Genomic DNA, 23,115 nt, shown 5'->3' with positions numbered 1-23,115 from the left:
GCGAGAAGCATGTGGAAGGGCAACGGAAACATCACAGACTTCAGGGGGAACACAACAACCACTGCGAACACTGCTGCCTCTCTACCGGACGAGCTAAACTCATTTTACGCTCGATTCGAAACGCACAACAACAGCTACACAGAGAGCTCACCCGCTGCTGATACAAAAGAGGTCAATAACGTTACACTCTCCATCTCCGTAGCGGATGTAACCCGATCCTTCTGATGGGTGAACATTCGCAAAACCGCTGGTCCAGATGGCATCCCAGGCTGTGACCTAAAAGCGTGTGCTGACCAGTTAGCTGGAGTTTTTACGGACATTTTGAATCTCTCCCTCTCACTGTCTGTGGTCCCCTCATGCTTTAAAACGTCCACCATTGTGCCCATCCCAAAGCAGGCTAAAATCACATGCTTGAATGACTGGCGGACTGTAGCTTTAACACCTATCTTATGCAAGTGTTTTGAGAAGCTGAACAGAGACTACATCTGCTCTGTGCTGCGTGCTTCATTAGACCCTCTACAATTTGCATATAACAGCAACCGCTCTGATGATGCCATCGCCTTCACCCTGCACACTGCTCTCTCCCACCTTGACAACAAGAACACATATGTGAGAATGCTGTTTGTAGACTACAGCTCAGCATTCAATACCATAGTGCCAACCAAACTTGGTTTGAAGCTCCAGGCTCTGGGTTTAAACAGATCCCTGTGTGACTGGATTCTGGACTTCCTGTCAGGCAGACGTCAAGTTGTTAGAATAGGAAACAATACTTCCTCCCCACTGACTCTCAACACCCACAACCTACTCGTCTACTCCCTATATACACACGACTGCATTGCCACACACAGCTCTAAAGTCATTGTGAAATTCGCCGATGACACGACAGTGATAGGCCTGATCACTTACAACGACGAGTTGGTCTACAGAGAGGAGGTATGCAGTCTGACACACTGGTGTAAGGAGAACCATCTCTTGCTCAACACCAGCAAAACCAAGGAGCTGGTGGTCGATTTCAGGAGGCAGGACAAGCAACACAGCCCCATCACTATCGACGGGACACCTGTGGAGCTGTTTACTCACTCCACAGGTGTCCCGTCGATGGTGATGGGGCTGTGTTACTTGTCCTGACATGACCACATGTATTTCTCTTTGTGCCGTTGTAGGGGTTGACCCTGTAATTGCTGCTTGCAGCTATATTTACTTCTTACATCTGTTGCCTGTTTTGATTCATGTCTCAAGAATCTGTGACCATAAATTAAAGAATGCAGTAATGCCAACCTGCTTTTGTAATGGAAGGATCTTTAAGCAGATGTGTGTTTGAATGACACCTTATGTTTTCTGAAGCTTTATATGTGCTGGGCTGCCTTTTGATAACTGCAGCCATCCCATGTACCACAACTCACCTTTAAAAAAGCGTTGTCTTATATTATGATTTAGTCATCTGCTGCTAGGGTCACAGGCTTTTAGCGGAAATATGATCTGAACTCTGACCTCATTTGAAGGTTATTCCTCAGAAGCATCCAATGTATTAACTGTGTGTCAATCCAACAAATTAGTAAACGGGCTCTGGGTGGTCAGTGGAAGTTGCAATGGTGTTTTCTTCTGTGTGATGTATACTGTATCTAAGTGTAACCAGGCTTCTAGATTGAGATTTTTTTTAATGTATCTTAATTTTGACTTTTGGGAATTGATTGGATTGTTGGAAGCCTGGCCACTGTCATGCTGTGGAGAGATTTAGAGGGGGGTTTATGATTTTGACTAAAGATTATGAGGGCACGTTGTCATCATTTGGCCAGTTCCTGGCCACCAGAGGCCCCCATTGGGCTTTTTCTATCCCTGGATTCAATTATTGTTTGCACCTTTGCCTTGTTTCCTTTGAGCATATTTATACCACTAGTTTTTCCCCAGTGCCTCGCTCTTAGTTTGCACGTTATAGCCCCATTCTAGTGACTCTGTGAATTCTGTTTTATACCCGTTTGTAGATTACCTTTTTTTGTGGATTACCCTTTTTGGATTTACCTTGTTTCATTGTGGAGTTATATTTTTGCTTGGAGTCAGGAAAGCTACCGTTTCTAACACCGGAGACCCGAGTTCGAGACCGTGCCCTGACACACGTGAATTCAAATCAATCATATAATTTCGAGTAAACACTGCAGTGTTGCATGAACAAGAATGGTTGATTTTGATTACATGGTAAGTGCTTGGCCAATGCTGGATACTTAATGTAAAATGCTAAATTAACACTTATTGATATTTACAAGGTTGGGGAGTATCTGATTACATGTAACAGGATTACAGTAATCAGTATACAAAAATTGGGTAACTGCAATCTGTTAAAGTCACATGGAAATTGTTTTATCAGATTATCCGATTACAGTTGTTTTAAAACTAAAGTAATTGTTTTAAAATTGGGAAGTGTAAGGTGTTTTTGTGCTATACAAACCATTTTCAATATACAATGTCATGTTTTCTAATGCGTAAAACAGTAAAATAAATGCTTCTCAGCTTGTTTTATCTACATAGCCTATTCAAAATATTACATTTATAATGTATTGTGTTAATTGACATTAATAATCATGATTACAATATCAAAGTCAATAATCAACAATAATGACTCAATTTTAATCTTGCAGCCCTCTCTAATAAACTCTCTAATATTTTTTTTACTGTATATCCATTTAATTCTAAAAAAAATAATTTTGTTTTTCTGTTTTATTTACATATGTGACCCTAAAGTAATCCAAAAGCAATCGGACTACATAACTTTTATTATGTTGTATTACTTGTATTACGTTACTAATTACATTTTTAAGTAATTTTTAACTAACCGATTTGTAACTGTACCAGAATACAATTTCAAAGTAACTATCCCAACCCTAGGTATTAATTTGCTTGAAAGGACAGCTTTGTTTAGCTTTTTGCACTCTAACAATTAAAACAAATGGGTCTCGAATTAACATGCTTGTTACATTTTTCAGGATGCTGGTAACATACTATACAGCTATCAGGTTGGTTTCACGATTGCCTGGTCCGAAACCTAGTTTGATTGCTCCCCCTGCCCCCGCTGGACTGCGTTTATATTATTTTTGTTCCGAACCGCGGGTCGTTTGCGTCATCAAACCTGCAGCTGTGTACCCTGTGGCTTGTAAGGAGAAGACGGCAAAATGCATTACATTGCTCGCTTCACTTTTATACATTTTTGTTTTTGAACTGTTAGTTTTGTTTCCAAAGCGTCAGTACATAACGGCACTTTCGTCTATGAATGTACTGCAAATGCTCTTAAGAACGCTGAAGGCGCACAGAAATGAGACATACAGCTCTCTGCTTGGAGCACGTCAGTCACGCTCGTCAGAAAAGTGAGTGAAATACACACACACACAAGCACACATTTTTACCAAATAATGTGTCATTAATAGCGGTTTACTTCCGTGATTTGGTACAATTGCGTTCATATCAGCAGCGAAGCGTACTGGAGTTTACGAGAACTGCACCCACACCTCCCTTTTTAATCGGACTCGGGTACAGTTCCCAGGTGCGCACCCGGGTTCAGAAGACAGCCTTTACATCACCCAAACGAACCAAACTCTGACGTTAATTGGACCCTGGTGCACACCAAAAGTGGTAATGTGAAAACGCCAGACTGCGCCGTCAGTGTGCTGTTGCCGTTTTCAACCTCCTACTTGTGTGAGCTAGTGTTTTCATCCCTGGCAAACGTGAAAAACAAAAAAAGGCAGGGCCTGTCAGTGGAGCACTAATCTACCCCCATATCAAGAGGCTGTGCTCCCAAAAGCGGCACATGTATCCCATTAAAATACCCATAACACAGTTTCATGCACAGGTATTTTAGTTTCCTTTTTAGGTTGTAAGGTCATGTTTGAACAAAGCAAATAAGAACCTAAAGAAAAATGTAATGTGAGTTGTTTATTATTATTTAAAGAATTAAGTATCAATCTTTATTCTAATGTGTTTTGTTCCAACGATTTCCACATACAGCAAATGGTTCATATCAGTGTATAAGATTTGTTTACATGTGTCATCGAGTTGTAAATGACAGATGGTAAATTTTAATTATTTGTTTCACTTCATATAATGTCCGTTGTAATGCATTGGTAATAAATTCATGCAGCTGTTTATACTTCATTTGTTGTTTGCTCATCTGGGTTTAATTTTATATATGTATGTATGCATGTACATTTAGTTAAATCAGGGTTGGGGTGCCGTGGGAAAAAAACACTGCAAAGGGGGTGCCTTGCTTTCAAAAAGTTTGGTAACCACTGCTCTATGCTGTTTTATTTTCATTTCCCCCCATTACTGGGCTGTTACTGTCTATTCTCTCTTTGTATCTTAGGCGTTTCTCCTCAGATGTGAAATTATGTGAGGTTCTTTGAATTTCTGTAATTTGAAGCTACATTTTTCTAGACTTTTTTCTAGTCTTCCTTTTCTGTCTGCATTACTCTGTCTCTCTAACTCTGTCTGTCACCACCCACCCCTGAAAGAGATGATCTCTCCACAGTGACCAATGCTATGACGGGGATGAGCCCCTCTTCTTCTCTCTCCGCCCTGTCCAGTCGGGCTGGCTCCATCAGCAGCCTGCATGACCGCATCATGTTCAGCCCAGGCAGAGAGGAGGCCATTGAGAGACTCAAGGTGCTGTGTAATACCCATCTGAAAACTGACATAATAATCTTTAACAATTTCCCTCCCAGCTCCAGATTAAAGGGGTCATAATGTTTTTTTTAACATTTTACTTTTCTTCTAATAGTCCAATAACATGACCTATATCTGATTCTTTAAAAACTAATTAAAGGCCTCTCTCGGTTTTGATTGATTAACCTCTTTGCATGTAAAATAAGTAACAAAAAGCTGTGAATTTAGTTACTGGGTCTGATAAAGTTAGTGCAGCCCCATCATTCAAAATCCCTTTTATTTGTACAGCCTCCACGACATTGTGACACACTTGGCATTTGTACATAGACACAGGGCAAAAAAGTAATATCCTTTATCAGTGTGTTTTGGTCTTTGCTTTGTGTCTGATATTGAAATTTGTGAAAATTTCAATATCAATTTTATTTATATAGCGCTTTTCACAATGTGCATTGTTCCAAAGCAGCTTTACAGGAGAAAATAAGAAAAAAAATGAAAAAAAAAAATGTAAAAAAACAGCACAGTGCATGGTGTTTATAGAACAATCAAGATTATTCTAGTAAATAATATCTAATAAATGCAATCTCACGGTGGTTTATTTAGCATATTTTGCATTAAGTGAATGCTTGGCTGAAGAGCTGTGTCTTTAATCTAGATTTAAATTGGGAGAGTGTGTCTGACCCTCGAATAGTATCGGGAAGGCTATTCCAGAGTTTAGGTGCTACGTATGAGAAAGCTCTACCCGCTTTGGTGGATTTAGTTATTCTAGGTGTTATCAAAAGTCTGGAGTTTTGAGATCTTAGAGAGCGTTATGGGTTGTAGTGTGGTAGAAGCTCTGTTATGTAGGTAGGGGCTAAACCGTTTAAGGCTTTATAAGTGATTAAAAGAACTTTAAAGTAAATACGATACTTAATGGGTAACCAGTGAAGGATTGATAACATTGGGGTTATGTGATCATATTTTCTGGACCTGGTTAGAACTCTGGCAGGTGCATTCTGAACTAACTGCAGTTTGTTTATTGATGATGCAGGACAACCACTAAGTAGTGCATTACAGTAGTCAAGTCTTGATGTCACAAACTTTTCTGTGTCAGCCACACATAAAATATTTCGTAATTTGGCAACATTTCTAAGGTGGAAGAAGGCTGTTTTTGTGCGATTTGAGATGTGATTTTTAAATGTCAGGTTGCTGTCTAATATAACGCCTAGGTCTTTAACTGTATTTGTTGGAGTAACAGTGCAGCCTTCAATTTGCAGGTTATAATCAGAAATATTCTGCTCACATGTCATTGGTCCGATAAGTAATATTTCTGTTTTATTAGAATTTAAAAGAAGGAAATTACAAGTCATCCAATGTTTTATATCTTCGATGCACTCTGCCAATTTGGATAGCTGGAACGTATCATCTGGTCTTGATGAGATATATAGCTGAGTATCATCTGCATAACAGTGGACGCTAATTCCATGTTTTCTAATAATGTTTCCAAGGGGCAGCATGTATAAATAGTCTCAACAACTATTCTTAGAGACTAGCAATTAGTTAGGACTAATCAGTCTTGCTTTTCATATTTCAATAAACCAATCTATTTTTTTATGTAACTGACTTGAAAATGTTATGACCAGTCTTGAAGAAAACACTTGATGACTAACCAAGACTAGTCTAAGCAGTTTATGCAACTGGCCCCTGGTCAGCCAAGTGTGGAAGCTGACCACCACTTTGGACAGGCTTGGAGACCGACATAAACCAAAATATGGGCAATTATTTTTTTCATACTACGCCCCCTTAATACCAAATACTGTACCTTACCCCTTGTTTACACCACACGCATCTCTGACAAGGTTTTGTTTTGTCCTCAATGCAGTGCCAGTGCACACCAGGAGTGTCTCAAAAGCGAATTGGTTAAATTGGTGAGACCATGTGATTTGCCTGTTCAATGTTGTTTTTTCTTAATTTAGGGTTATACCATGGAAAAGTTGGCTATATGTTTTTTTTGTCCGGTTTATTGTTGTATTTATTGCTATGAGTCATGCTTTGTTCTCTTACGAAAATGAACCATGGATTCACTACGCTTAAAACAAAAAAAACATGATTCATCCTCCTCGAGCCCCTGAGGAACCTGGTGACCAGGTTGTGTTTCTCCAGAGACTTACCCTCCACGAGATCGTGATGAGCGGCTACATACACTTTCAGAGTGGACAGGGAGAGGCTGCTCTCGAGTCTTTCTCAGCAAGGACAACACTAACTCGATCGGGCATCTCAGTGGGTCTTCACCTTGGGAAGAACACCAGGACGAGAAGAGGCGCCACTTAAAGGCATATAAATGCCTAGTGGTGGGGGCTCTAGCCTGCAGGATGGTCTCAACGACCGCTCGTCCCGTCCATCCGTGCCCTTCCCCTGCGACAGAAGGTCCTCCGTCAGGGGAATCAGCCAGGGTGGGATTGTCATCAAAGCCACCAGGTCTGAGAACAAAGTCTGGTTGGGCCAGTAAGGCGCAACTAACAGCACTTGATGTCTCTCTTCCCTGACCTTGCACAGGACCTGTGCAAGGAGGCTCACTGGGGGGAAGGTGTACTTCCGCTTGTCCCGCAGCCAGCTGTAGGCTAAGGCATCCATGTCAAGGGAACCCTCGTACAGGGAGTACCAAAGCGGGGCAATGGGTGGAGTCCAGGGAAGCTACAGGTCCACCTGCCCCTGGCCAAACCGTCCCCATATGAGCCGGACTGCGCGGGGGACTAAGTTGCCACTCTCCGCGGAGCATCCCCTGACAAGAAAGCACAGCGGCTGTCTGGTTCAGGTTGCCTGGGATGAAGGTGGCTCGCTGGGAAGTCATCAAATGTGTTTTGATGTTGTGACCTCTGCCGTGAGCGTATGCCACTTGATGATTGATGTACGCCACGGCAGACGTGCTGTCCTGGACGAGAGGTTGAAACCTTCTCAGTGCCAAGGACAGCCAGGAGCTCTAGGCAGTTGATGTGCCACCACAGCGGGGGGTCCATCCAGCGCCCCGACACTGCATGCCTGTTGCTCACGGCACCTCACCCGTGCAGGGAGGTGACTGTCGTGATGCAGACGTGCCTCAAGACCTGCCCGAGCGGAACCCACGCTCGTAGGGAGGGAGGGCCAGACCGAAGGGCAGGACTTTGCACTGGTACGCCCGCCCCTCGAATGCGAACCATAGGAACAGCCCATGTCGAGGGAGAATGGAGATGTGGAAGTACGCGTCCTTCAGGTCGATTGCCACGAACCAATCCTTGCGAACCGAAGCAAGGATGCGCTTCTGCGTCAGCATCCTGAACAGCAACATGTGGAGGTGCTTGTTCAGGGAACGCAGGTCCAAAAATGGGGCGCAGCCCCCCACCTTTCTTGGGAACGATGAAGTACGGGCTGTAAAACACAGAGGACATCTCGGCTAGAGGGACGGGCTCTATGGCACCCTTCGTTAGAGGAGCGGCGACCTCGGCACTTAGTACGGAAGCGTTCTCCCCTCGGACTGAGGTGTGGAGAATGCCCAGAAGCTGGTCGGGCGTCTGGCAAACTGGATCGCATAGCCGAGACCAATCGTTCTCTCTAGCCATCGCAACGGGCTTGTGCGCTCCCAAGTACCCAAGTACCGTGACAGAGGAACTAGAGGGACAACCTAATTCACCGTCCCGTGGGGGTGTGGTTCGGGGTCGGTCTTTCCATCATCCAATTCTTTCAAAGCCTTGGCATGAAAAACCTGAAGGACCGCTATAGCGTGGAGGGCGGAAGCAGCTTGACCCGCAGCACTGTAAGCTTTTGACACGAGTGTCGAAGATAGCTTGCAAGCCTTGGAAGGGAGCCTTGGTCGACCTCTCCAAGTGGCAGCTGTCTGCGGTGCACCACGACTGCACGTTCCACCTGGGGGACGTCGACATATCGCTTAGCCGCCCCACCATCCAGGGAAGTAACAGCTCCTGAGCCCATCAGACGTGCCAAGAACGGCGCATTCCACGTCCTCGTGAATGCATGCACTTCTGCAAAAAATGGAACTGGAATCTGCCTGGGCAAGCATGGCCGACATCTCAGCGCCAACCTCGTCTTGGGTTCTACCGCCCGGGGGCGGCCAAGGGGTCTTCCGCATCTGATTCCAGAAGGTAGCTGTGCGATGCTATGACAGAAAGTTCTTCCTCATCATTCTGAAAAGTCTGACATTTCTCGAAAGTGTGTAAGATGGTATCAAGGTCAGTTAATGAAGTATGCTTACCTGAAGTGACGGTAGTCTGTGTGAATGACTGCCATACAGATGAAGTAGCTGCAGTTGGTACTTTTACTATAATTACCCCTGGGTCTGGTCGGATCAAAGGTTACCATTTGGGATCGTAAAACACAACAAGCTTCAACCAGGCACCAACGAGTCTGGTCCAACTGCCCTATCTCAACACCTTCATCACTGACCAGGACAGATTCCAATACTCTCCCCTGGACTTCAAAGGAGGTTCTTGGGGGGGGACAGGACTGTTCACCAAAGTGAGAAAAGCCATGTGGCCCCCAGGGACTGAGAGCCTCAAATTCTTCCAAAGAATGTCTCTTTCTCTTTCCTTAGCCACAAAAGACTGTGCTATGGTTTGAAAAGCCCCATTTCACACCTAAAATGAGTATGGTATAAAATTCTAAAGTGAGTATGGTATAAAATACATTACTGTGCTATACACAATATTCTAAGAAATGAAGAGGGAAACATTTAGATATGAAACATGAAAGGATTATAATTACATTGACCTGTAGTTTGTACAAGAATGTAAATATACACAGAATACCACTAAGCACACATGCCTTTGAGGTTATAGGTGAAGGAGAATAACATGGGGACAAGCATACAATGTGGGGATTCATGTACAGTATATACACTTTAAAGTTGTAAACTTTAAACTGCACGCAGCCTCCCCGGAGGGTTCTCGACAGTAAGAAGCAGTCCTCCGTGCCGCAACTCGGCCGCCTCGGCCGTCGAGTCCCGTGCACTGTCTGCTTCCCAGCAGCCCTGGTCCTCTTCAACGCCCTCCAGCTCTGGCGCCCCCCACTCAGGTGGCCCCCCCTGGAGGAGACAGCGAAGAGGAGACCATCGCCCCATCAGCAGCCGCGGGGCAGCGGCCGTCATGGGAACACCTCAGGGGGATCAAGGCTACCATTGGGCCCTACCCCAGCCACATCGCTGGGAAGTCGGATAGGGACGGATCCTGCCCCGTCCCTCCATCTGCTGGCCCCCTCCGGGGGGCTGGCGCCCACTTACTCTCAAAAAGGAGAGTTTCCTCTCTCTCTGGGTTACCACAGCCGCTCTCACCCTCTGCACGACGGTGAACGGCAAACTCGACGTTGCGTCATGGCAAAGCGCAATGTCGAGTATAAACACCAGCCCTCAGCACTCTCAGTCAGACAGTGCGTTGAGATGCGCAGTCGCCAGGCAGGAAAAACGGCAGAGCCGATCTCCTCCCCGGGGGACCTCCCCCGGCAAGGAATCCGTACTGCTAGCCATCGAACCACCCTCCGCGGGGGCGATGAAGCAGATCAGACCTCTAGTCCCCCTGTCACAGTTCTGGGAGCCTGGTCTCAGCTTCCCAGACTGTCAGGCTGGCTGAGGAAGACGATCCGTCTCGGCTACGCGATTCAGTCGCTACACGTCCGCCCAAGTTCCGGGGCGTCCTTTTTACCTCAGTCAGAGGCAGGGATGCCCCCGTACTTCGGGCGGAGGTCGCCTCCCTTCTGGTGAAGGGAGCGATCGAGCCCGTCCCACCGGCCGAGATGTTCAGCGGGTTCTACAGCCCGTACTTCATTGTCCCCAAGAAAGGCGGAGGGTTGCGCCCTATCTTGGATCTGCGTGTTCTGAACAGGCACCTACACAAGCTGCCTTTCAGGATGGTCAAGCAGAAGCGCATCCTGGCATCCGTCAGGCGTCAGGACTGGTTCATGGCAATCGACCTGAAGGACGCGTACTTTCATGTCTCGATCCTCCGTCGATCCTCCGTCGACATCGGCCGTTCTGACGGCTCGCGTTCCAGGGACGGGCATATCAGTACAGGGTCCTCCCCTTCGGTCTGTCCCTGTCTCCACGAGTCTTTACGAAGGTCGTGGAAGCCGCCCTCCTTCCCCGTAGGGAGGGAGGTGTGCGGGTACTAACTATCTCGACGACTGGCTCAAGTTTTGGCACACTCTCGAGATCTGTTGTGTACACACAGGGACCTGGTGCTCCGGCACCTAGATCAGTGGGGCTACAGGTCAACTGAGAAAAGAGCAAGCTCTCCCCGGTGCAGAGCATCCTCTTTCTCGGTAGGGAACTCGACTCTGTCCTCACGAGCAGCCCCGCTCACGAGGACTCGTGCCCGGGGGGCACGAGTCCCGCGACGAGGAAGCCCGCACCCTCGCGGCCTCCCAGAGGCAGCGCAACTGACTAGCGCGCCCGGTCAGTGTTGAACTGCCTGAAGATCAGACAGTCAGCGGTCCCCCTGTAACAAGAGGCTCCTGGGATACATGGCATCCTCGGCGGGGGTGGTCCCCCTCGGGTCGATGCACATACGACCGCTCCAACACTGGCTGCAGAGTCAAGTTCCTTGGAGAGCGTGGCACACCGGCAGCAGGCGTATGGTCACACGCTTTTCTGCCGACACCCTCTAACCCCCTGGTCTCCATGACCTTCTGCCGCCTGCATTGGCATTCAACTGCCTCGAGTTGTTTGGTTGTGCTACTTGCATTGAGGACTACCTCTCGTGCAGGGAAGCACGTGCTGGTCCGGTCGGACAGCACAGCTGCTGTGGCATATTCTTTTACTCACAGCAGCTAACATGACTCGCCCGACGCCTCCTCCTCTGGAGTCAGCAGGTGATCAGCTCCCTGTGAGCCACACACATCCCAGGCGTCCTGAACCAGACAGAAGATGCGCTCTCTCGTCAATCAACGCCTCGCGGAGAGTGGCGACTCCCTCCCCGCGCAGCCGGCTCATTTGGGGACAGTTCGGCCAAGCACAGGTGGTCCTGTTGCCTCCCCGGACTCCACCCATTGTCCGCTTTGGTACTCCCTGTCCGAGATACCCTCGGCACGGATGCCCTTGCGCACAGCTGGCCGCGGGACAAGCGGAAGTACGCTTCCCCCCCAGTGAGCCTCATTGCACAGGTCCTGTGCAAGGCCAGGGAAGAGGAGCATCAAGTGGTACTAGTTACGCCCCTTTGGCCTAACCAGGACTTGGTTCTCGGAGCTGAGGCTCTGACAACAACTCCCCCCTGGCCGCTCCCCCTGGCGGACAGCTTCCCCAGGAGAAGGGGCACGTTACGGCATCCCAGGCAGAAACTGGACTCCATGTCTGGACGGGACGAGGAGATCCTGAGTGACCCACCCCCGGTCCGGTTGGGACGTCACTCAGGCTAGGGCTTCGGCCACTGGGCGGCTATACGCCCATAGGTGGTGCCTCTTCTCGTCCTGGTGCTCTTCTCGGCGAGAAGACCCGCGGAGTTGCTCGGTCGGGTACGAGCTGTCCTGTTCTCAAGAGAGAGGGGGGAGTAACCTCTCCCCCTCCACACTGGGAATGTATGTAGCCGCTACGGCCGCTCATCATGACCCAAGTGCTGGGTAGCCTCTGGGACAGCACGACCTGGTCATTAGGTTCCTAAGGGGCGCGAAAGGGTTACCACCTTACTTGCGCTCCGTACCCTCTTGCAACCTAGGTGGCGGGCCTCAAGAGGCCCCGCCCCCTTCGAACCTCTCGGGGTTGCCGCTCTTTCGCCGTCTTGATAAAGACGGCTTTCCGCATGGCGCTCACCTCCAAGAGGGTAGGGGATCTACAAGCACCCTCCGTGTCCACAGATTGCCTAGAACTCGGGGCCGGCTACATGCCCAAGGTTCCCACCACCCTCCCGAGAGACCAGGTGGTGAACCTGCAGGCGCTCCCCACCGGGGAGGAAGACCCAACCTATCCGTGTTGTGTCCAGTACGCGCACGGCGCCTCTACTTGGACCGGACGCAGAGCCCAGAAGCTCTGAGCAGCTCTTTGTCTGTTTCGGAGGTCAGCAGGAGGGCTGTCTCCAAACAGAGGTTGGCGCACTGGATCGTGGATGCCCTCGTTAGGGCATACCGATCGCTTTCGCCCCTGCTTGTTGGGGATGAGGCACACCCCTTGTGGCTGGCTCAGGGCGCCTCTCTGCCAGACATCTGCAGAGCTGCGGGTTGGGCTATGCCTAACAACTCCGTGAGGTTCTAATAACTACGCGCGGAACCGGTGTCAGCCCGCATCCTGGCAAGGTGTGGGACCGGCAGCCGGTAGGGCGTACGCCTGCGGAAGCCCTTCCCCCTCCGGGGGGAGCAGTGGCGATCCCGCCTCACTTCTTTCCCCTCGGGTAAAGAACAGGCATTCCATCCATCACTAAGCACCCTTCCAGGGGACAGGCTGGGCAGAGCAGCCCTGCCCCCTTTGGCCGGGGAACAGTTGAGTTATCTCCCACATAGCTCTAACCGGACCTAGTGCTCCAGACGTGGTAACCCCCCCTCCGTGGGCTGTTCCGTCTGATGTATCCTCATGAATGGTTCCCACCTTGGCAACCCATGACCTCCCCAGGTGGACTCCCACCTTGCGGTTAACTCCTGCAGTCCGCACATTCCTCCCATGAGTTCTCCCCTGATGGTGAGACCATGTGGTGTCTCCACTAATTCCTCCCTACGGTAGGTAGTGGCCTCTGCAGCGTTTTTCCCCCAGGGGGGAATGATGCTTACCCAGTGGCCCGTACGGTGCCGGGCGGCTTCTCGCCATTTAGAGAATCAGGCCTCCGTCCGTGACGGCCGGCGTTAGGGGGCTTCCCAACTTTTTGTGGAAAGCTCTGGGTCCCCCTTCCTCTCCACTGGAAGGTCATAATTTCGCGCTAGCGTGTTCGTCTGACTCGCCCAGGCCAGTCAACGTCGCTCCGCAGAGATTGTGACGCGGCTCAGTGCTGTGGCGTTTTCCATAGGAACCCCATTCTGTCGGTTCGACACAACGTCGAGAGACCGACAGAAAGGGAACCTCTTGGTTACGGATGTAACCTCGGTTCCCTGATGGAGGGAACGAGACGTTGTGTCCCTCATGCCACAACACTGGCCGCCCACCCCAGCGGTCGGGGGAGGATGCTTTAGGCTCTGAAGAACAAAAGGTGAATGAATGAGCACGCCGGCTTCCCTCTTATACCCGGACATCCGGGGAGGAGCCCGGCATGCAAATTTCATTCGCCAATTTTCATTGGCCTTTTCTAAATACTCAGAAGATGATAGGTTCTCAAGACAAACCCCATTCTGTCGGTTCGACACAACGTCTCGTTCCCTCCATCAGGGAACCGAGGTTACATCCGTAACCAAGACGTTTCCCCGAAATACACTACACCCCACATCTCCTACACAGACACGAGGACTGGTGCATCGATCCTACCACTACACGTATCCGTACTTCAGTTCATGGGTCGTGTGTCCACCAAAAAGTGCAGCTTCTGACTTACTCAAAGGAAAACATACCTGTGTGTGGTTACCTGAAACTGAACGTGACCTACTACAGAAAGACTGTAGCTGGTGAGTTTAACACAGTCAAATCAGGATCTCCTCTAATTGGACGTGATCAATCACTGGACATTGAGATTAAGGATCTTTTAGTGGAGATAAAGCCTTGTAAAATCAGGCCAAGTAAACAATGAAAAAGGAGATAAAAGTAGAGCTACTCTACTAACGACCCTGCTTCTATGTGGAAAGGCCTGAAAACCATCACCAGTTACAAGATGCCATCCCCCAACTCTGTGGCGTGTCAACAACTGGTGGAAGACCTGAATGGGTTTTACTGCTTGTTTGAAAAGCCCCATTTCACACCTCACACCCACTCTGACCTTTCCAGTCACAACCATCAACACCCCCAGTCCCCCTTCCCCCCGCCACTGCACCTGAACCTGCACTTAAGACTAGGGATGCATGATATTATCGGCTTGCAGATATTAATGACCGATATTGGCTTATAAATTAAATATCGGCCCAATATGAAAAATTACACCGATATGCTTTGCCGATAAAAATGACATGTTGATAGTGTGTAGCACATTCTGACATGAGTGTGCACTCACAAAGACACCAGCTGTCACATAGCACATGAGTACTAAAGTTAATTTTCATGTCTTATTGCGTCTGAACTGTCATATAAACACAGGGTTGTGTTAAAACACACACAAAGTTTTAGGTTAAGCCAGTGTTTTGACATCTTGTACTACCATTACGAGCCAGCTGAGTATTTTGTTTTCTTAACTTTTAATTTACTACGTATTTTTGTTCAATGAGTGTAATAAACATTACACACAGTTTCGCATTGATATCCGAACACAGTTTTATAAAATATATGCTCTAGTAGCAGTAACATAATAATTTGCTTGAGGAGTGCAAATCAGATCATACATTCATAATGGCACTACATACCTTTATTATACAACCCAGTCTAACGGCAGTTCGTGGCATAGACACGAAATTTGGAATCTATTAATTTGTGTTCTTGGACACAAATATTCAATTTTTTTCATGTCAGTGAGCACAACCTTTTTTTGTCACTCAGCACGACTTTCAATACACAGACTGCGTATGTACATTTATATGTTTATAACCTGATATCAAAAGAAGTCCTACATATTTTAGGATGTGGCTAACCAACACCTTACTTCAACCCAAACCCTAAAATCAGGCTAATTTTGCTAAAAACGCAAGATTCACGAGGTGGAAAAACAATGATAAATGGCTCCCCTAACCCCGCCCCTAACGTCACAGGAGAAAAGTCAAATCATAAAAAAAACATACCAATGAGATCGTAGGAAATAGGAATTCACACGAATGAGCCACCTTGTAAAGTAAGTATGAAGTCCCATCAGATTGCGTTGATATATATTTATACATATGAAAGATACCGCATATTAAAGGTGTGATGATCTGGGCTTGTTTATTGTTTTATACTGTTGTATGAGGTCTACTTATGACGTTCGCATGGTTTTTACATTCAAAAACATCAAAATCAATAAGTAATAGGCTCTACCCGGGTTTTGAGGCCGGCTTGACGAACGATCGGTTTGAAAGGGCGTTCCGCCATGAAGACTTGGAAGTAAACGCCCACTGCTATGATTGGATAGCAGTTTCGTAGAAAATTTAGTTGGAGCCTTCTGTGAATTTGGTTAGAGACGTAACGTTAGGTTACACAGGGCATATGAAGTGATCTCTAACAAAACAATAGTGACGTATAGTACAAATATGTTGTACTCACATAAGATTGCTGCGCCATTCCTATCGGATCAAATATTGACGGCACATCACTGCTTTTTAATTTTAGTCTCTCCGCAAATCCATCGACCTCTGCCTTGTTCACAATGGAATCCGCAATAATGTTTTACCCACGTGAGCAGGAACTTCTGTAAAAATAAACTTTAACCACGCATTACTAATGTCAGAATCCGATGGAAGGTTATGCAGCGACTGTGTTCTTCCACAACCAGGCACTGACTCCACAATATTTTGCAATCTTTAACGGCATGTTTATTGCTTTCTCGCTCTATCTAGTTCCCCGCAACCTGTGTTACTTCAGTACTGTCATGCGCGGACAAGTGGGCGGGGCTAGAGAAGTAGTCATTGATATTTTTCTGTGGAGGCGGTGTTCAACCTATAGGTGCATTCCAGGACCTGGTGTTTGCTGAGCCTGGTGTCAATAACAGTTGAAATTTCAGTAACAATATGAATATGATTCCCTCTTATATAACTAAAGCTCGGGTTAAAATTGAGGTCTTAATTCATCGCCCCTTTAAAATACATTAGATTTAAAGTCGTGCTGGGTGACACGAAAAAAGTTGTGCTGACTGATACGAAAAAAGGGGGAAATTCGTGTCAGTAAACACAAATTAATAGATTACAGTTTTTGACAATGTCACGAATTCCCTGAGACTGTTTTGTATTATGATACTGCACGTCACTTAGAAATCTAGACGAGATCACACTGCTAGATCCTCCATGCCAAGCATTCACAATATAACATCCATTTGCACTTTAAGTCCACAAACGTAATAAATCAGAGATCTGTGAATATATTTCCGATTGTGTTCATTGGATTCCTTGTGAAAGAACCAACTATCATCATTGTTTTCAAACAACATATGCAGACAGCGCGTACAATCTGATCCGTCAGTCATATGTATATAATGAACCCACGCACACATGGTTCATACTTTACAAGCACACGATAAGTTTGTTATTTCACAGCTGTGTTGATAGTTTGTCAGCTATAGGCTAATGCTATAGCACAGTACTTTACTCCTGTCGTGTCCATCCACATTCGCTCTATTAGTGAGCCATAATCAGTCAGCACAGAGTCTGCAGGTATTTATAAATGTATAGTATTAGGACAAATGCTCATTGTTTATGGCAGATTGCTGTGTGAACGCTTTCTGTGTCGCCCTTCACTCTAAATACAGCAGTCGTTTACACTGATGCTAAGCTACAACAAAAGCTATTGGCCATTAAAACGAGTGATTTCTTTGATAATTTCTCAACGATTCTCAATTGTATTACTATGTGCTGTTTTATTGCTGTTAAAAAGTAAAACTCCCTTTACAAACTTCATGTAATTATGTAAAATTTAAAAATTTAACAAAAGTTTTGCATATATTTACAAATAAGGCAAAATATAACAGATACACTTAAATAAACAAGTTGTTTTTGAGCACCCTAGTGGCCACTTTTGGAAATGCCATGATCGAAAAAAAAACTTAAGAGACGCATCTTTTGTTCTATCATCATTAAAAAAGACTTATACACTTACAGGCTCGACCTGATTTTGCCAAGTGGTTGATGTCATCAGGGCAACATTTTTATGAATAAAACCTAAACCCACACCAAACGGTAACCATAACTTACCCCTAAAATCAGAGGGAAACGATAAGTCAAAAACAATGGTCTAGAAGCTCCTAATCCTGGTTGTAAGATTAAACTTAAAATAAACTGTAAACTTATTTCTGAAATCTGATTGGTTGATTTAAATGTTTTCCCAGGGTCAACATGATGTTCCCCTAAGGACATCAACCACTTGGAAAAGTCAGGAGAGCCGACTTACAGTATATCGGCTATTGGCTAAAATTACTTGGAAAATATTGACATAGCGAATATCGGCAAAAATTAAATATTGTGCATCACTACTTAAGATCTATGATGAAGATGTGTGCCGGGTCTTCCAGAAACAAAAGATCAGGAAAGCAAGAGGCCCAGATGGTGTCTCACCTGCATGCCTTAAAACCTGTGCTGTCCAGCTTCACAAAGATCTTTAATACATCACTGGAGCAGGGCATAGTCTCCTCCTGCCTCAAACATTATCCCTGTGCCTAAGAAACTCAAGATAATGGCTAAACGACTACAGACTTGTTGCCCTGACATCTGTGGTCATAAAGTCATTTGAGAGACTGATGCTGGCCCACCTAAAGGACATCACTGGATCCTTGCTAGACCCTCTTCAGTTTGCTTATCGGGCAAACAGGTCAGTGGACGATGCAGTCAACATGGGGCTGCATTTTATCATGCAATACCTTACAAGACCAGGGACATATTCAGGATCCTGTTTGTGGACTTCTTCTCGGCCTTTAATACAATCATACCAAACATCTTTCAGACAAAACTCACTCAGCTCTCTGTACCCACATCCATCTGTCAGTGGATAACTAAGTTCTTCATGGACAGACAACAGCTAGTGAGGATGGGGAATTTCATATGAAGGTATTTTTGGTGCAAAACTACTGAGCACCTGTGAGAGTGGAATTTGTAGTTGTAGAGGTCGGCCACACATGTGTATCAGTAAATTTGTAGTTGCAAACTTGTAGATTGTTTTCCTCTCCCGCAAACACAACACAACAGTTACACCTTCTTGAATCCTTCAGTGCAAGTGCACAAATCCAGTTCTACAAATCACAAACTGAGATACTCGTGCACTCACATTTTTTGCAACTAGTACATCTACCATAGCCTCCTAGTTGTTAAGTGCAATATATATATATCAGTGCAATATCTTTACTCTTACACTTTATGTAAATACATATTATTCTATTTGTTTATGGTTATAAAAATGTACAGTACACAATTTTAATATACAGTGCTTACTAGGCACACTTGCACATAACTAAACTGCACCTTTGTATATTATTTTATTGTTTTCCTTTTAGCCTTATACTGTATGTATTTTATATTATTTTTTGTCAAGGATGGGTTGAGGGAAAACGACAGAGGACCCAAGTGCAGACAGCGGGTAAGGGATTAACAAAGGCTTTAATAATAAGTACAAAACATGAAACAAAAACCCGCAAGGGGGTAAAACAACAAAACCGCAAGGGTAGGAACAAGGAGGAAACACAGGAACATAAACTGACTACACTAAACTAGACAAGACCAATTACTACACTAGACATGACTACAAATAACTAAACTAGACTAACATGGCGATACAGGACGAGGCAAGTGACCAGAGCAACAACACAAATGATTCAGCACAAGACAGAAGACACAAGGGCATTAAGTAAGGGAACAAATCAAGACGGACAGCTGCGGGGCATGAAATAACTAATGAGTAATAATGAGGAGACGAGAGGGCGGGAACAGAGACGAGACCGGAGAGAGTGTATGGAAGGCCATACGGACAATAATGCCTCTCTCCACATAAAACATGAGGTTCTGTCATGATCCTGCCACTTGACCACGAGAAACATGACATGATGCGGCAGAATCATGACAGAAGCCCCTCCTTAAGAAGTGGCAACCTGACGCTCCTCAAGGCAACTAACAGGACTGGACAGACAGTGACACAGACAATAACAGGGCAACATGATAAATATAATACAAAACACAAGAGTCCAGGGGGGAAAGTGCAAACAAGGGCAAAACAGGGGAACACAAGAGTCCAGATGAGTCCACACAAGGACGCGTACTGGATGCCGGCAGACGCGGACTGGACGCCGGCAGACGCGGACTGGATGCCGGCTGACACGGACTTGATCTGGATGCCGGCGCTGCGGCCAGACCCGGACTGGATACCAACGCTGCTGGAAAGGACTGAAACTGGGTATCGGCTGCTGGGTGACGCTCTCTGGCGGCTGGGCAGCGCTCTCTTATAATAAAGTTGAATAATAAAGCTTATTCTGATTCTGAAAAGAAAGAACAACACCATTAGTATGTGCGTTGATTTATGGGAACCTAACAGGGCTGTGGTGCAAGATTGTCATACCTTACTGCTGATTGAGGATATACTGTCTGAGTTGCATGGATCAGTGATGTTCTCTTCTCTTAATCTCAAAAATGCATTCTACCAAGTACAGTTACATGAGGAGAGCAGAGGACTTACTGATTTTATCACTCATGAAGGCCTATACCATTTCTGTAGAGTACTCTATGGACTGTGTTCAGCACCATCTGCTTTTCAGCAAATGATTAACATAATTTTGAAGGGCCTTGACGGTGTTCAGTGTTACATGGACAATGCAATTGTGCATGGTTCATCCGAAGCCAGTCACAATGCAAACCTCAAAGCTGTTCTGCACAGGATTAATGAAGCGGGTCCGAAACTGAATGCAGACAAGTGCAAGTTAAACTTGACAACACTCAGCTGATGGCCTGTACCCAGATGATGGCCATACTACTGCAATTACAGATTCACCCACTCCAACTGTTGCAGCTACACTACCGTCATTTCTGGGTCTCAGTGCCTTGTACAGTAAGTTTGTGCCTGCCTATGCAACTCTGGTGGAGCCAATGAAAACCTTACATCGTAAACATTGTGAATTCCGCTGGACTACTGCAGCGCAAGAAAGAGTTAAACAGGCAATAGTAGATTGTCCCGCTCTTTCCCTTTTCAACCCCAATTACACCACAATACTCTGCTGTGACGTCTCAGACTACTGTATTGGCGCTGTCTTGACTCAGCTTGATGACACAGGGACAGAAAAAACTATTGCTGTCACTTCACGTTCCTTGTCTGATGATGAACGGAAATACTCCATTGTCAAGAAGGAAGCACTGTGATGTGTCTGGGCTGCTGAGAAATGGCGCACGTGGCTTTGGGAATGAAAATTCCTACTGCACACTGACTATCAAACTGACTTTCTAAGTAAAAGAAATAGTCGAGCAGCATTACATGTTGCGAGATGGTCTGCACGCTTAATGGAGTTTAACTACGATGGTCAATACAGACCAGGTCCACTGAACAGTGTCGCTGACTGCCGATCAAGACTGCCTATCAAGACTGCCTATTGCAGGCACTTACAGGACTTTGCGGAAACCATTGAGTCTATTACTATGATTTAATTTACTTCCAGCTCAATCTCCAAGCAAGATTTCCATTCTGCATGCATTGACTGCCCAGTGTTCACTAAACTGCGTATGTATCAAGAGACATGTTGTCCATAACACAAGAAGGGTGTTGACTCTGACTTACAAGCATACTTTCTCTCATGGATGGATGTATCATCAGGAGAACACACCGCCTCTTGGTACCCGAGTCCTTACAGAAAAAAACTAATTGAACTAGCTCATGAATCACATCAAAGGATAGTCCGTACAAAGCAAAGACTGAGGCAGCTGTACTGGTGGCCCAAGATGGACAGCCAGACAGAAGCTTTGTTACACAACTGTCATACATGCAAACAAAATGACAAGTCTGCCATTACCCGTGATGCTCCTCTTAACCCTGTTGAGATGATACTGTAGATATGCGATAACTCTCATGGATTACTTCAGAAAATGGTCCGAAGTCACTTTTACATCCAGGGTTGACACATCTACTATTAAGCAGTTCTTGACTGCTGTGTTTGCTCGACTAGGAAATCCAAAGGAGTTGGTCTCAGATAATGGCCCTCAGTTTATCTCCGCTGAGTTTCTGAGGGAGAGAAACATATGTCATTACAGATCTGCTGTTTACTATCCTCGTGTGAATGGAGAAGTCTAGATATTTAACAGAGTCCTGAAAGACTGTCTAGAAAATGCTTCAATTCAAGGAGAAGCTTGGAAGACCTTCACTCAGATGTTCTTGATGGACTATCGAAGTAGCCCTCATGCTACCACAGGTGTTTCTCCATGGTCAATGTATGAGAACCAAGTTACAGGTCATGGACTTTGCTGCAAAAGAAGCGGACAGAAATACGATTCGAGAACATGTGAGAAGAAAACAAGACAAAGTAAAAAAGTACACGGATGCCAGAACGAATGCAAAGCCTTCAAGATTTCAACCTGGTGATCTAGTCCGAGTTAAGGAACCTTGGATGGTAAAAAAGGGTGATTGAAAGTTCACAAAACCAAAATCTGTTGTCCAGAAGAAAGGTGAAAATTCCTACCGGCTTGATGATGGCAAGGCTGAAATGGCGGAATCAAGTGTTACTCCTACTGACGTACAACATGAAACTCCACCAAGCCCATTGAATTGGTCTGTTAGAGTTAGACCAAAACCTATCTTGACCAAGGGCTATGTTTTACACATATGAAGTATTTGAGATAACATTGTGAATAGAAAAGTTGAAACATTCTCTTTGTTTCATTTGCTCATGATATGTGGTTATTCTTCACTTACGTTTATTGCTGTTTTGCTATATTCATTCTGAAAAGGGGAACATGTTGTGTTCTCATTCTATTTCATTGTTTTAATATTCATGTCCAATGAGTGGCCCTGTTTGTATGTTAACTGGTAAGAACTACATAAGGAGTGAGTAAAAGGAGCAGAAATCGCTAGCTGCATCTCGTGTCGTTTTTGCTTTATTGTGCCTGCTTACTATAACATAATGACATTATGCATAGTAAAACTAGGCATTGTAAGCTCAATTCATGGTCACATCTGGGAGGAGATGGGGTGGAGATACATGTACACTCTTCCACTGTCATGGATTTATAAAGGGAATTATGTGCAGATTCTGGTGTACGCATGGTTTTATCAATCTGAAAACTTTTGTGTGTATGCAAAGAAAAGTTTTATAAATGAGACTCCTGGTCACTTTAATAGTGTAAGTAACCGAGCCAACAAATGCCAATAAACAGCAATATTGTCCGCTGGCAGTTGAATTTATAAATTTGGGAAGCCCACCTAAGCCCCCTTGTGATGTCCACATGCACCCTCTAGGGGTCCCGCTCCTCAGTTTGAAAACCACTGGATAAGAGTGGCCGTTATCACCTCCGGTGGCCACGTCAGAGTCGAAACGTGCTGCACTTGCATGCAGTGTACTGTATATGAGAGGTTCCAAACTCATTCTCAGAATCAGAATCAGAATCAGAAGAGCTTTATTGCCAAGTGTGCCTGCACACACAAGGAATTTTCTTTGGTGTTGGAAGCTTCTAGTACAGACATTCAACACAATGACAATACAAATATAATAAGATTTAAAGTCTAAAAGATTCTAAAATATGCATATATAAAATAAAGACTATTTTACAGAAAATGGGGGATAATAACATAAGAGACATTGTACAGGGCAGTATATA

The 23,115-nt window shown here is 45.6% G+C and overlaps 1 protein-coding gene across 3 annotated transcripts in view; it reads left to right on the top strand.

Annotated features, from left to right (window-relative positions):
* Positions 1 to 23,115, top strand: part of LOC130556315 (kinesin-like protein KIF1A) — a 254,594-nt gene that overhangs the window by 101,262 nt on the left and 130,217 nt on the right. For all 3 annotated transcript variants that reach the window (XM_057337178.1, XM_057337179.1, XM_057337180.1), the window contains one exon: positions 4,514 to 4,647. In XM_057337178.1, the coding sequence (XP_057193161.1) occupies positions 4,514 to 4,647 (134 nt within the window). The remainder of the gene's footprint in view (positions 1 to 4,513; positions 4,648 to 23,115) is intronic.

The sequence above is a fragment of the Triplophysa rosa genome, linkage group LG7 (assembly GCF_024868665.1).
Source record: "Triplophysa rosa linkage group LG7, Trosa_1v2, whole genome shotgun sequence".
Taxonomy (NCBI): domain Eukaryota; kingdom Metazoa; phylum Chordata; class Actinopteri; order Cypriniformes; family Nemacheilidae; genus Triplophysa; species Triplophysa rosa.
This window is presented reverse-complemented; position numbering and strand designations above follow the sequence as displayed.